Source organism: Periophthalmus magnuspinnatus, chromosome 20 (genome assembly GCF_009829125.3).
Source record: "Periophthalmus magnuspinnatus isolate fPerMag1 chromosome 20, fPerMag1.2.pri, whole genome shotgun sequence".
NCBI classification, from domain to species: Eukaryota; Metazoa; Chordata; class Actinopteri; order Gobiiformes; family Gobiidae; genus Periophthalmus; species Periophthalmus magnuspinnatus.
The window spans coordinates 484,905-500,859 of NC_047145.1; the positions used below are offsets into that span (position 1 = coordinate 484,905).

Here is a 15,955-nt window from a genome sequence, read left to right on the forward strand (position 1 = left end):
AAGCTGAGCCAAACCCTGTTATAAAACTGTAAAACATGATTCACTGATGAGTCTCGTGTTGTCAAAAGTGAATCATTAATTAAATCCATTCTAAAAACAAAGAAATATAGTTTTTACAGTGGTTACATTTAGTCCAGTCAATGAAACCAGATGTTGTGTGGTGAGGATGACATCTAGTGGTCATTCGGTGCAACTAAAGAGAAGAGAAAAGCAAAGTGAAATTTCTGTTATCAAAGTACAAATATAACATTATTACTTACAATTGTGCTAAAATATGAATAAAGTTATATATGTTGTATTGGACTAATACAAATATGAAACAAACAGAAAAGACTAAATAAACACTGCTCAAAGCTGTGCCACAAAGACAGTCAAATTGTCAGTGTTTCAGATTTTGACTTATTTAGTAAATTAGTGAATAAAATATACAGTAAACTCTTTATAACAAACAAAGAAAAATTAAAAATCAATCCGCCGTTCCTCTCCTGTCCACGCGGTGTCGCTGTGGCGCGTTCTGCAGGGGACAAACGCGGAAGTGAGTTTGTTTTGAAGCCTGAGCGCATGCGCAGTAGCTTAGTTTAGCTTAGCACAGGTTTATTCATTCAGAAGTTCTTTTTAGCTCCGTTTAAAGCCGCTGATCAATGGAAAAAGCCACAAAACTTTAAAACTCAAATGTTTTTGTTTGATTCGTGTCGGTTTAAGTTTAATAAAACAGAGATTTGATGCGTTTGTTGAGCTCGGGGCTGGATTTGTGTGGATATATTTGATTCTCGCAGAAGCGGACTCTCTGTCTGGAAACATTTAATTATTTGAATAAAATGGAAAAGACTGAAGAGAATCCGAAGTCAAACGTGAGTAAAACGCTGCTGGTCCGACAGCTTCCCCCAGAGCTGAGCAAAGAGGAGAAAGAAGATCTGCTGCAGCACTTTGGAGCCGAGTCTGTGCGAGTCTGTGCGAGCCGGGGCCGGATGGTGGGTTCAGAGTCTCACTAAACTCTTTATATTACATTTGTGAGTTTTTTAATACTTTATTTTGCTTTTAAACAGAAAAATGCAGCTTTTGCCACTTTCAGGACCGAGCGTTTTGCTGCTAAGGTTTGTTTCTCTCCTGTTTGTCCCGAGTTCTTGACTCGTTCATGTTTAGTCTGATTTTCCCGTTTTCTTCCCTGTCAGGCGCTGGTGCGGCTGCATCAGCTGCAGGTCCTGGGTCAGACTCTTGTGGTAGAGTTTGCAAAAGGTCAAGATTCTGTTGTATCATTAAAAGATCCACCAGTGACAAAAATCAGGTAATGAACTAATTTAAAATATGTCAGAGCTTTAATGACACACACCATAAGCTCAAATACACAGTGTTATAGACGTTTACAGATACTGCTTAATACACCCAACCAACCATTTATTTACTGGAATGATATTACAACTAATAATAATAATCAGAATAATAATCATAAAAATAATAATGCATCAGATTTTTGTAGCAGTTTTTGGGAAACTGAAAGACGCCAACAACCAGATAATTATAACTGTGAGAAACAATAATAAATAAACCAAGTTAAAACTGAAATGAACACTGAAAAGGACCATGACCTGTGATTATGAACACATTAAGTTCAAGATTAAACTGGAGCAAAAAATAAAAAATAAAATAAAATAAAATAAATACAAAATTGTTCAGCTAATTCACCTCTAAAAAGAACCTGCAGGGCACAGACCTACACAGCCCTCACCTATGGAAGCAAAAACATACACACTTTCTCATTCAGTGTTTTTTTTTTTTCTTTATTTTTTCTACTTTCTACATTTTAAATACACACAGAAGACATCAAATATATAAGACAAAATGTATGGAATTATGTAGTAAAGAAAAAAATAAAATGACTGAAAGGACAGCTAGTTTGACGATTTTAGTATTTACAAAATGTAGAGTTATTTACCTTTTGTCTTTGCTACATAATCCCATATATCTGACTTCATATATTTGTTCTCTTGTGTGTGTATAAAATGTAAAAGTAGCAAAAAATAAAGAAAAACACTGCATGAGGTGGTTTGTCCAAACTTTTGCCTGGTCATGTCGTTATGTGACTGTTCAATCAAATCTTCTTCAGGACTTAAATCAGACTTTATAAGTGTTTTATATTTTCATTCTGCAGAGACAAAACTCCCACAGAACAGAAGCGGCCGGAGCCCAAACCGAGTATTCCCTTTTCAGAAGACAGCCTCGCACCAAGCCTCGGGTAAGTGCTGCTCCACATGGCTCTCGCTCTGATGGACAGGCCGGTTGCATCATCGTTAATCTGACCGCACTGGACAGTCCTCCTACACTTTGCTGGGAGTTTGCATTGCTCTGTCTTGAGGCTAACTGACAGACCTAACCCAGCGCAGTAGGAGCTTCTGGTCAGGAGATGTCAGCTGCTCCGTGTCCAATTAGACGCGTCGGTTCTGTGGAGGCAGGAGACAGGAGCAGAGGCTGTAAAACTGACAACATCTCAGCCCGTAGCAGCCCTCGGTGCAGTTTATACGTCCTGGCACCCACTGTTTTTTATAAGATGTGAGGTATCGAGCTGACGACACTCTCAGGTTTGAATAGGTAAAATTATAGCTGTGCTTTAATGGTGATACGGACATAAACGAGAACGTGCTTTTGTAAAATGCACTCTCCATTTTCAGTTAGAAGTGGGAGATAATCACTGTTTGGGGGATATACAAAATAAGATTGTTTTTTTCTATGTAGAATCTCTAGGGAAAAAGGCGTCAGGGTTAAAATAAGAAAACTTCCTTTGTTTTGTCTCTTTCAAATGAGCCTCAGATGTGGTATTTCTGCAGTTTTGTGATAGTTTTACTTCCCATTCACTTTCTGTACAACACTTGAACCCCAAACATGACAGAGCCCTACTGAGCCTGGACCATTATTGAGATTTGTAAAGACACCGACACGATATTGGACAAATTTGCTGGATCAGATATCGTCTCCAAATATCGGTTCAGTCGATATCTTGGTTGGACATATACGTGATGTAACGGGGACGATTTACTGGGCAGATTTGGTCCAAAACGTCTCAGAATGTTTGAACTTTGTGTAAATAAAAGTTGTTCTGTCGTTACTTTAGACGAATAAGATTTACTTAACACATTTGGATCAGTTTTGTCATATATTACTTTTGTTTTCTTTTGTTTTAAATGCTGTTTTCAGTCTTTTTTGTGTCTGTTGACGTCGAGGATCAGCAGACGTTCCTTTAATATCAGAATCGTATCAGACCTGAAAAGGCTGGATCAGGTCGTCCTTAATCTTAATCACATTAAAAGTTGATTTTTGCTCAACTTCACGTGATAATAATTACACAAAAACATTCATTTTTTAGCAGCGATACACACAGTACGAACACAGGACAGACTTCCACACTCTGTACTAGAGAAATGTATAAATATCACGCAGTATTACACAGCCAAAGTTTGTGTTTATCGTCAAACTTGCAGTGAATAGCGTCAGCGTTTCTGTACACTCCACCTCTAATAGCACAACAATTCAAACTCAGATCCAAACGGCGGCTGGATATGATTTCACATCGAGCTGCAGTGAGACTTTGGGCTGTGTTCTTCGCTCGGCGTCGGTGCGGAGCCTCGCGGCGGGTTAAATTTCATGTTCTGTTCGGGCCCACACCTTATTAGACCCAAGCACTTTTAGATTTGTTCTCCCGTGTCGTACGAGGCCTTATGAAAGTTATTATGTGAAGATAAGCTGGTTCTGCTGACGCGGCACGGCGGTCCCAGTGCCCCTTAATAGCTCGGTTTTACATTGTGTTGGCTGGAGCACTTGTCATGTTAGGAATAAGCTGTCGCACTAACCGCTTACCTCCTGAAGCACCTATTCATTACTGTGGCGTGGATGTTGTTAAAGGAACTAGGAGAGTGTCTTTAAAGGCAGTTTGGAGAAGAATTCTAACTATTTTCTTTCTTTCCAGGTTGAAATTTCAAGCAAACCCCATTTTAAAATATTTATATCCCCCGCCTTCAAACGCCACCCTGGCAAACATCACACACGCCCTCATCAGCGTGCCCAAGTTTTATGTTCAGGTGAGTCCAGAAAACACACGATTAGCATGAAACAAACTCGTGCAACTAAAATAATAATAAATAAACAGCAAAATGAGACACTTTAGTTGTTAGTTTGAAGCTGTAATGAGTCAGACGAGTTATTTATTCAAACTTTTACAGCTGAAATAGATAAAAAATAACCCAAAATGTAAATATTGAGCCCAAAATATATTGTTTTTCTTTCAAATACTGAACAAGAAGTGACAGGCCTAGACCGGAAATACATATTCTGAATGATAATGTTGTACAATTACTCTTTCATTTGGTGATATTCAGACTCAGAGTACAGTTACTTTATGGAATTACAACAAATACATGGAGGTACTGCACTTTAGGCTTGAGCTGCACAGAATGAATGAGAAAAATAGAAAGTGCAGCTCTTTTTGTGTGTGTTTGTGTGTGTTTGTGTGTGTTTGTCTCTAATTGGACATAAATGAATGAATAACAAGCAGAGCAACATAAATAAAGCTGTTTTTATAATTATAATATGTCACGTTTTTTTGGCTAAAATACAATGCAGCTCTGTGTAAAAGTATTCGCAGTATTCAGATCACAGTACTCATAAAGCACATTTTAATTCAGGTGTTGAGTCTGTAACTAAATGCAGTATTCTTCATCTCTGTGTACTCTGGGCTGCAGTTTTCTGAATGTCTCTTCACTCTTCACTCTGTTTCATTTTTTGGCTCTATATTTAACGTTTTCTTTGCAATAACGGGGACATTTTTGTGATTTTATTTGTCATGTGATGAGATTTGAGCTGCAGATGGTTGAATAATTATTTTAATCGTGTCACTTGTTTGAAGTATTTTCAGTGTTGTCGTTTATCGCAGTACTTCTCTGCAGAGACGTCGTGTTTCGTGTGTTTTTGTGGAAGGTCGAGCGAAGCTTCTGTTTGTCGTGATGGAGTTTGACGAGCAGCTCCTTTGCTAAACTTTAGAAATATTAAGGCAGTAGTTTGGTGAATGTCTCTCCTGCTCTTCACTCCGTTTCTTTATGTTTACACTGCAGTTTAATGAAACCTCTAGACCACAAATATCTTAAAGACGTGGACACAACTGCAGTGGGCGCTGCTGTGACGTGATTGGTCAGCTGATTCAAACAGGTTTTGTCTCTGTCTTTAAACCGGGACGAGGGGCTTTTTTACTCTCGCACACCTGAGATTCTGTCCTGAAGGAGTCGGGCTGCAGATGGCGCTGTCGTCCTGCAACAACCAGTAGAAAGACGGCGCCGAAATCTGTTTAAATCAGCTGAAAGAACACGCCACAGCGACACCACGTGACCACTGTGAGGCGCTAGTGAGCTTCAAACTGTCAGGGATGAAACAAATTAAACTTGGACTGGAAAAAGAGGCTATTAAAATAACTCAACGGACGAACCTCGCTGGACCAGAGGAACCTCGCTGGACCAGAGGAACCTCGCTGGACCAGAGGAACCTCGCTGGACCAGAGGAACCTCACTTTCCCAGAGGAACCTCACTTTCCCAGAAGAACCTCACTTTCCCAGAGGAACCTCACTTTCCCAGAAGAACCTCACTTTCCCAGAAGAACCTCACTGGACCAGAAGAACCTCACTTTCCCAGAGGAACCTCACTTTCCCAGAGGAACCTCACTTTCCCAGAAGAACCTCACTTTCCCAGAGGAACCTCACTTTCCCAGAAGAACCTCACTTTCCCAGAAGAACCTCACTGGACCAGAAGAACCTCACTTTCCCAGAGGAACCTCACTTTCCCAGAGGAACCTCACTGGACCAGAAGAATCTCACTTTCCCAGAGGAACCTCACTTTCCCAGAGGAACCTCACTTTCCCAGAAGAACCTCACTGGACCAGAAGAACCTCACTGGACCAGAAGAACCTCACTGAACCAGAGGAACCTCACTGGACCATGTGTATTCACGTTTCTTTACTCAAACCATTATATGCAGTAGTAGTAGTAGTAGTAGTAGTAGTAGTAGTAGTAGTAGTAGTAGTAGTAGTAGTAGTAGTAGTAGTAGTAGTAGTAGTAGTAGTAGTAGTAGTTCTTTAAACTGTTGAGGTTCTTCACACTCATTTGGTTGATTTTAAGAGCACTAGTTTTATTTGTAAATCAGAGGAACTTGTCTCTGAGCTCGATCTAACCCACGTCATCACAGAGTATAATACTCCCTACACCTGAAGCACATGTGAGTGAAGACCCCGGTGTAGAGCTCGTGTCTGTGGGCCTGAGAAATACTGCGATAAACGATTAAACTGAAACGACTTTAGGCAACTGACACGATAAAAATACAACAAGATAAACCCAGAGAAGCATTTGAACAAAAAAGACCTGAGCTGCAGCAGGAAACAGAAGAAAGAAGCAAAAGAAGAGACTTATCCAACTGTCCACAGCTCCAATCACATCAGATTATAACAAAAACACTCAGACTCATGAGGAATATGAGTCCTACAAAGAAACATGGAATGAAAGTACTCACTGATGTACTCCAGTAAAAGTAAAAGTATCACATGAAATAATCTACTTAAGTAAAAGTATTAAAGTACCTGTTTAGAAATGTTCTTAAAGAGTAAAAAGTAAAAGTATTTCTCACAGATTTTGAGTCTTTAAATCTTCAAATGTGGAGATTTTGATAAAGATTTGAGCTGAATTTTGTTCAACAGAAACAAATGAATCAATTTTTTTTTCTATTTATATCAGTTCCGTCTCATTTTATTTTAGTTTTAAGTAAATAAAATCTGTTTTCTGTCTTTACTGTGGCATCGGTCGATATCGGCAGAACGATTTCTTTTAGTTTTTATTTTAATTAATTCTGGAGTATAGTTCTTTTTTTTCACATATAAATCAAAGTCAGTGTTAAAATTTTCCAACTGAATCGATCGTTTTTTTTTGTTTTTTTTTTTCAACCGTTTTCATTTTTTTTATATTTTTGTTTTGTTCAAATTATAAACGTGTTAAAAATAAACCCTCAGCCTTTTCAGCAGCTCACACACTATAAGAAAAATACTTTTACTTTTCCAGTTCAAAAATGTAGTGGAGAAGAAAGTACAGATACTGCTCTCAAATGTTCTCAAGTAAAAGTCAAAAGTACCACAGTAAAATGCATTTAAGTAAAGTACAGGTACATAAAATCTGAACGTATGTGCAGTACTTTACTACTTTTACTCTGTTCCGTAGACACACGGCTCAGTCTGACAGTTTATTTACCATCAGTGAGTTTTAAACGTTTTCTCAGCTCCAGCTCAGTGTCACGTTGACTTAAACACAAACATGAACATTCTGAATATGATGTTGTTCCTCTGCACGACGCTTCTCTTTGACGTGTAAATCCACACTTGTGTTTACATCCACACCTGTTTGAATTGTATAAAGGAGAATTTGCAGAACGCGTCCGTATTTGCATGAGCCTTTCAAATTCTCACTTTTACACTGTAACTTTAAAAACATTAGCGTGGAAAAGGTCCCGGGGGAGTTTGAACCGTGTCCAACCTCAGATCAAACAGTCAACATTTCCCTTTTAACTTTCAATTTGGGCCGCTAAGCTAAGCTAAGCTAGTATTAATAATAAAACGTAAGTGGGAGGCGTGAGTTATGGGCTTAACATTTCCCTGAGAGCAGTGAAGCCTTTTCCAGAGTCTTTCCTCGCTCTGTCCTCTTGGTGGTGCTGTTGAGCTGCACAGGTTCATCTGGAGTTTTCTGTTTTTCACCTTTCTCAGCCTGTTCTGTTTTAAATTCCGCTGTGCTCGTGTCTGTTTCACGTGTGGTGCACAGTTCAAGCTGCATGTTTGAGTTTGATTTGAGTTTCTCTTGTGATTATTTTGGTTCTGCTCAGGTTCTGCATCTGATGAACAAAATGCACCTGCCTTGTCCTTTTGGCCCCGTCACAGTGAGGCCCCCGACGGTGAGTGAAGCCGATGTATAAACTCAAACCACACGCTCCTGTAGGAACAATATCCAACTGTACACTGTGACGAGGATGAGACATAAACAAGCACATCATTTATCGAGGTAAAAAGATCGTGAGACTCACCAAAGATAAAGACGTTTATGTCTCCAGAATGAGCAGAACAAATGTCCTCACTGTTGTTTCACAATATTATCACATTATTATAACAGCTGTTTAAATATGGAACTTTCAGGACATTCAAATTATAATTATCCACAACGTTTTTAAACTGTAGAACATTAATAATATCATGATATTTTAAGTATTTTGCCCGTGAGAATCGTGACACTAAGATCTATCTCTGATTTAAAAACATTCTCCTACAGATGTGACCACAATGAGAATAATAACATGTTCATAATAATAAGAATAATAAGAATAATTATGGTATTTATAATAATGGTAATAATGATGATGATAATAATATTGGTAATAATTATAAAAACATGGGTCTGATTATTTTTATGTCCAGTGTTATATATGTATGTATATATATTGAACACTGTGTAAAGTATTCTCAGTATTCTCAGTATTCTCAGTATTCTCAGTATTCTCAGTATTCTCAGTATCCTCAGTATTCTCAGTATCCTCAGTATTCTCAGTATTCTCAGTATTCTCAGTATTCTCAGTATTCTCAGTATTCTCAGTATCCTCAGTATCCTCAGTACTCTCAGTATTCTCAGTATTCTCAGTATTCTCAGTACTCTCAGTATTCTCAGTACTCTCAGTATTCTCAGTATTCTCAGTATTCTCAGTACTCTCAGTATTCTCAGTACTCTCAGTATTCTCAGTATTCTCAGTACTCTCAGTATTCTCAGTACTCTCAGTATTCTCAGTACTCTCAGTATTCTCAGTATTCTCAGTATTCTCAGTATCCTCAGTATCCTCAGTACTCTCAGTATTCTCAGTATTCTCAGTATTCTCAGTACTCTCAGTATTCTCAGTACTCTCAGTATTCTCAGTATTCTCAGTATTCTCAGTACTCTCAGTATTCTCAGTACTCTCAGTATTCTCAGTATTCTCAGATGCAGTTCTCTGATTGGCCCACGTGTCTGAACACTTTAAAAATCACATTTTAATTCAGGTTTTCTGTGACAGTTTGACTCAAACGTGAGACTAAACTCAGATTAATCCAGATCTAAACCAGAATTAAACCAGAACAAAACCAGAACTGGAACCAGCTTCATCTGGACTAAACTGGACACGACTCAGACCAGACGAGTGGATTTTCTTTAATAACAGACGTTTGAGTTATTACACATACATAACTTTCTTGAATTGTGGCTTCATTTTGCTGTTTCCCTGTTGCAGCTCATGTCTTTTAAGTGTATTTTTAAAAAGGATTTACTGATAGTTTAAATACTTTCAATATTATCGTTTATCGTGATATTTCTCTGTATCGATATAACGTGTTTCAGGATGTGTAACCGAAGCTTATTTTGGTCATAATGGAGTTTGAAGAGCAGCTCCTTCACTTTATAAATATTAACTCAAGATAAAATAAATACACTGTAATATCCGTCTGTTGTAAAGTCGTTTGTTGTTTATATATTTCACATAAACTGACTCTTTTTGCTCGTTTCTTTTCAGTACGAGGTTTTGGCCCCGGCTCCTCCTGTTCCTCCTCCTGAAAACCCCCCCCTGCCCCGACAGGACGGCTCCAGCGAGGAGTCTGAGTACGAGAGCGAAGACGACGACGTTAAAGAGAGGTGAGACGAGCAGCGGCGTGACGATACCGTCCAAACACAACGCTCAAATAAACAACGACCTGAAAATACGGTTAAATAATATGAATTTATTTAAGAAAACAAGATGAGCTGATGTCCAGAGGGAGGCGGACGGCTCTCGAGGCTTGAATCCCACTTATACCTGGAAGATGGAAGGAATAAGAGATAGAAAACAGAGGAGGGAAGGTAAACGAGGAAGGGAAGACGAGGAGAGCGGGTGTTAGGGACAGGAAGAGGTCAGAGGTCATCAACTTAAACAGATTTACTTTTATTCAGGGTTCACACGTGACCTGGAAAATCTGAAAAACACGAAAAATAATTGTCCTGTTTTCCAGACATATATTTTGCTGTTTATTGGGACTTTTACTGCCACATTTTGGACCTAAAATCCACCAAAATGCAGAGAATTACACCTTTTTTTCTTATTTCTACACCTTTTTTGCACATGTTACATCTTCTTATTGTCGTGTTTTTTAATCACAGCACAGGACAAAGAACCATTCAAATAAAATGAGTTGATAACACTCGTTTATTTTAAGTCGACGTAATGGATTCACGCGTGTTCTCCGTCTAATTTCAGTTCCAACAGAAAATATTTTGGAGAATCTTGATGATAAAAATGTGTGTTTTTGCCTTGGGATGTAATTAATTTGCAGTAATTGTGGACTTTGGTACAGACTCAGGCTTAGCGCACGTGTTTAATGTAAAAACTGTTTAAAAAAGAGCCGGTCTGTGATTATAGAACTAAAAATGTCCTGGGAAAGTCCTGGGAAATGATTTTAAACTGTGTCTGCATTTACGTCTCAATATAAAAGTGTAAATGAGTCGTTGTGTTTTGAGGCTCAGATTAACAGAAAATATATTAAAAAATGAATAATATTGAAATGCAATGTCCAAACAATCGTATTATTTCTGTTTATTGCTAAACTTTAACCTCAACCAGCAAATTTACAAGAACTTTTTAGCACAGTTTTCATATTTTGACATAGAGATCGACCGATATGTTTTTGTTTTGTTTTTCGTAGCTGATATCGATTGATTAGAATCCAGAGAAACCAATGGTCGATAAGGTTTGCCGATGTTTTTTGGCCGATTATGTAGAGCAGATTTGACATTTTTTTCCCCAAATATACAATTTTATTTGATTATAAACTCATCTACGACCTTGTTTTACTAATTTACTTTAAGAGAGCGGCGTCGTCTTCACAGCAGCAGGTCGACCAAAACAAAATATCGCCCCCTGCTGGAGATTTAAGGCTGTTACGCTAAAAATCTGTGGTTTGACATAATATCGTCTGAATATCGGCATCGGGAAAAGTCCAAAAATATCGAGCTCTTTTCATTTTTGTCAACATCGCCCTCTCCTGGTCGACCTTATGTTTTTATTAATCCAAACCAGTACGTTGTTACTAAACCGCGTTCCTCGTGATTTTGTCAAAAACTGTTCTAAACCTGCTAATTCTTTCCCCTTTTTCCGACGTCTCTGTGCTATTTCAGGATCGCACGTGTGATGGGGCTGGTCAACCAAGCGTGCAAGAGACCGCTGAGACAAAAGGCATCCTCCGAACGAAAGAAGCCCCGGATCAAGTCTCTCCTGTTCGCTCCTAAAGCAGAATCCCAGAGGTACAGCCAGTCAGCCATGTCACCGCTCGTCTCCACGCGGCGCTCACCGGTGTCTAAAACGGGAACGCCAATCTCCAGACGCTAAATGTTCTCCCGTTAAGATGTGCTTTTGAGGCTCTGGGAGTGTTTCACCGTAGCAACAAACCACAAAACAAATAATACACAGTGGGCTGAGTCGAGTCTTTAGTTTGACCTGAATAAGGCTGTTCAGAAAAATCAATATCTAGATGATCGATACGAGAACCGGTATTGGAGCTCGACACGTGACTTCTCAGAGTCAGTGAGGTCAGTGCTTCTCCGATAAAATAAGATCATCACGTGTCAAAAGTTTAATTAAATAGTTTGGAAATGTATATCCAAGTAATCCAGTTTGAAGCAGTTTGTCCTTTAGCACGGCCTACTGGACACTGAGGAAACTGCACCACCGCAGTTCAACCACAGCCGGCTCAAACAGCGCTGAATAAACCCCATATACCGAGTATGACAGCCAACTCAAACAGTACTGAATAAATCCCACATGTACTAGGGCCACAGCTGGCTCAAACAGGACTGAATAAACCCCATATACTGAGTTCCACAGCTGGCTCAAACAGCACTGAATAAACCCCATATACTGAGTTCCACGGCTGGCTCAAACAGCACTGAATAAACCCCATATACTGAGTACCACAGCTGGCTCAAACAGTACTGAATAAACCCCATATACTGAGTTCCATGGCTGGCTCAAACAGCACTGAATAAATGTGTACTACAATCACAGCCAGCTCACACAGTGCTGAATAAACCCCATGTGTATTAGACCTACTGCTGGCTCACACAGTGCTGAATAAGCCCCATGATAAACCCATGGATCTGTCCTCTGAGGAGATTTCTAGAGGCATAATAATAATCACACAGATGACAATAGCACTGAAGTGGTGAAGTATTTTTCAGGCCGTTTCTTTTGTTTAAGTTTCAGTTTTGTCTCTTCTCTGGAGCAGAATGAAATCCCCCGGGACATAAGTGTTGATTTTTATCTTCTTTTTTGTCGTCTTCTTCTTCTTCTGCCCTAAGTGCCCCGGCGCTGCAGCCGTCAGACGTGTTTGAGCAGCCGCATCCGACCGGACACAAGAAAATCGAGTTTCACATTTCGGTTTCAGAGACAAAAGTGGAGTCGTCCGGACCCGGCGTGGCGTCCCCGAGTGAACAAAGAGGTAACGAGATCAGCGTGTCCGTAGGTTCAAAGGTCACTCTACACTGTTATTGGACGTAAACAGAAACATAACCGTGTGAAACGTCCTCTGCCGTCGCCGCACACTCCCCGAACACAGAAAAAACACTTAAACGTTTTTATTTTAAGCCACACACACAACGTAGGACCGAGTTTACCTCCGATTTGACCCGATTTAGGATCCTCGTATGTGATTTTAAACCTGTGTTTGTGTCCGAGCGACTCTGAGCCGCTCAGTCATATCGTAAACACAAAACATCACCACGGCAACAGCCAATAAAACAGAGCGTCAGGGGCCGACGGACACGCAGACGCACACGTGACGCCGTCAGGATCAATCCAGTTTGACACATTCTCTAAAAGTAAAAAGGTGAGAGTAGATCCTCACGTGTGTCCGTTTACATGAAGTGGTCTAAACATGGGACACGCTCAATGACGCACGTCGCCAGTTTTAACTTTAGCGGTTCGGTACATTCGGTCCTGCCCATAGAACATGTTGAGCTAAACGCCATTAGACTTTGAGCGACGGGAGCGAACGGAGCGGCCACGAAGGAGGTTAGAGAATAATAAAAAAAATAAAAATTATAAATGCTAAAGTTTGTGCTTCAGGAGCTTCTGATGTTCTAAACCCGCGGCTCGTTCACGTCGCTCACCTGCTCCTTCATGTCGTACCATGTGACGGCTCTGACCAATCAGAGCTTGAGTTTATGTAGAGCGGACGGAGAGTGAAGCTGAAGCTAACGATGCTAAAGTGTTTTTAAGACAACGGACGGATTTTGGGCTGAGAAAAAGTTTATGATTTGAAAAAAGGTAAAAATCGCCAGAAAATTCAACCTTTGTGAAAGTTGTAGGTCGCCGTCAGTCCCCCGGCAGTCCCCCGTCAGTCCCCCTGAGTCCCCCGTCAGTTCCCCGTCAGTCCCCCGTCAGTCCCCCGTCAGTCCACGTCAGTCCACGTCAGTCCCCCGTCAGTCCCCGTCAGTCCCCCGTCAGTCCCCCGTCAGTTCCCCGTCAGTCCCCGTCAGTTCCTCGTCAGTTCCTCGTCAGTTCCCCGTCGTTCCCCGTCAGTCCCCGTCAGTCGAACACGAGCCGTTTGTCATTTCAGTCTTTTCTGGGCAGGAGGGATTTTTTGGCTGCAGTACCAATGAGTGGCCACTAATCCGACTTGAGACGCTCTGAGCAGCAGGACCCTCCAGTTATTTGTATAGATCCACGGTTTAGATCCACACAGCGAGGATCAGGCTGAAGCTGCTGCAGATTAACGATAGTGACTCTACTTCCTGTGTCGTTTATCTCCAGCCTTCTGTGCATTAAAAGCATTTATCTGAATCACTGCTCCACATTTCACCAATAATAATAACACAGTTTGGACTAATTTAAAGCAGAAGTGCAATGTTCAGAGTTATTTTACTGTAGATCAGAAACTTTTAGCTTGTGGCGTGCGGTCTCTTCGCTGCCATATTGCGCTCGGGGGTTTAAAATCTCATCCGATTCTCCTCGTGTCTGTCGTCGGTGCTTTTTGTCTCATGTTTAAAAATCGTTTAAGACTGAAAAATGCTGTCGTGTGAAGAGCTTCATGAAGGTAAATGATTCAATGGAAACTGAAGCTTTACAGTTTTGAGAATTGGTTTTAAAACACACAGAACTTACCTAAATGTTCTTACTTTTCGTTTAATCTTTTATTGAGTTTGTTCAAATCTAAAGTTACATTTCCAGTTTTAAATTGTGTCTGTAGAAGGGCTCTCAGACTCTGATACATATATTTTACCGCCGTCGAAGTTTTCATTTTAAGTTCCATTTTTATTGAAGGCAATGGCTTTTCAAACATTCAGCAATATTGGTCTCTTCCCCAAGTGTCAGTGTGGTTCTGCCCCGAAATGAAAGATGGAAAGATTCACCTTCAAAAGTTTGGCTGTAAAAGTTTAAGAGGAAGTTGTTAAAGAAGCAACTTTTAATCTTAAATTGTTGTATTTTTACCCCAAACCTGCAAAAAAAAGTCTGACTCTGATCTGTTCTAATGTCACACACAGACCTGGAGTTGTGTTTTTGCTTCATTCTCACATGTTTAACACACAAACCTGCAGATTTAGGCTGAGTTCTTCTCTCAAACTGAAAACACCTTGTGATGTCATCATGTGGTGATACAGGAAGTGCTCCACTATGTTTTTAAACTCCACACACCTTCACTAGAATGAAACAAAGAGGAGAGGTGAGGAGAGGTGGGAGGGGCCAGGTGAGGGAAGGAGCAGGTTACCTATTTGCAATTTTCTAGTAAAAATAAATTCAAATACATGTCATATGGTAGTTTTTAAAGGTCATATATTTTAACAAAACTCCTCAAAAACAGACCTGGAGTTGTGTTTTGTTTCATTCACATGTTTGAGTTACACTTTATTATTAGTCTGTAACATCTACAAAGCTCAAAATGCGACGTTCCACCTTGTGATGTCATCAAGTGGTAGTTTTCACGTTAACTCCTCCTTTTACCTTTAGTTCAGTCGAGATAAGAGACAACTCCAGGACTGAAATGATCCAGATGATTCTATAAATGAAGGTGTGTGGAGTTTAAAAACACAGTGGAGCACTTCCTGTATCACCACATGATGACATCACAAGGTGGAACAGAGTGTTTTCAGTTTGAGAGAAGCCTAAATCTGCAGGGTTTGTGTATTTAAACATGTGTAAATCAAACAAAACACAACTCCAGGTCTGTGTGTGACGAGGAAACATTTTACCTCAGATGGGAGAATTTTTAAAAGATCCTGTTTTACTTTACGCAACTTGTGTGTTTATTATTGTCATTGTGGTTTGAAAATCAGTTTTAAAATTGTTGTATTGTCGCAAAGTGCAAACCAGAGTCCAGCTCGTCACCAAAAACCTTCACGTTTATCTGTGTGGAGCGATGTCACTGGAGCAGGGGCCGTGTTCCTGTCAGCGGAGCGTTCCCCGTTCGCCTTATCTCTCTTCTCACTCGCTTCCAACTTCACTCCGCTGCAAAACCCCGAGTAGTAAAACAGATCTCAAAGTCGCACACAAAAGATCTGTCGAAGGCGAGGGGCAGATAAAGTGACAGGTTGCTTTTTGGATTAGTCTTGTTTTGGGGGAGTGGAGGGAGGTCTGATAAACAAGCCATTTAAATGAAAAGGGAAGCAGCGGCAGATAAGGAGCGGGATTATTCCTGAAAGCTGTGATCTACTTCTGTGTTGAGACTGTATCAGAAAAGCTTCCTCTTGCTCCAGTGCGTAGCCACACTTTCGCACGCACACGCACCACACACACGCTCACACACACACCTTACGGGGATGACAAGTCTTTTCTTCTACCCTGGTTTCGTGGATTTGAACAGGCTCACTGCTCCTCGTAATTCCTTTGACAATGTGTGCAGAAGCAT

The 15,955-nt window shown here is 40.3% G+C and overlaps 1 protein-coding gene across 2 annotated transcripts in view; it reads left to right on the forward strand.

The window, feature by feature from the left end:
- The first annotated feature begins 543 nt into the window (after positions 1-543).
- Positions 544-15,955, forward strand: part of rnpc3 (RNA-binding region (RNP1, RRM) containing 3) — a 31,292-nt gene continuing 15,880 nt past the window's right edge. Inside the window, exons 1-9 of one of the 2 annotated variants that reach the window (XM_055230020.1) lie at positions 544-971; positions 1,047-1,094; positions 1,173-1,285; positions 2,150-2,233; positions 3,959-4,070; positions 7,894-7,962; positions 9,598-9,716; positions 11,232-11,357; positions 12,411-12,550. In XM_055230020.1, the coding sequence (XP_055085995.1) occupies positions 819-971; positions 1,047-1,094; positions 1,173-1,285; positions 2,150-2,233; positions 3,959-4,070; positions 7,894-7,962; positions 9,598-9,716; positions 11,232-11,357; positions 12,411-12,550 (964 nt within the window). In that variant the 5' untranslated portion in view covers positions 544-818. The remainder of the gene's footprint in view (positions 972-1,046; positions 1,095-1,172; positions 1,286-2,149; positions 2,234-3,958; positions 4,071-7,893; positions 7,963-9,597; positions 9,717-11,231; positions 11,358-12,410; positions 12,551-15,955) is intronic. The other variant, XM_033985888.2, reaches the window with a different exon arrangement.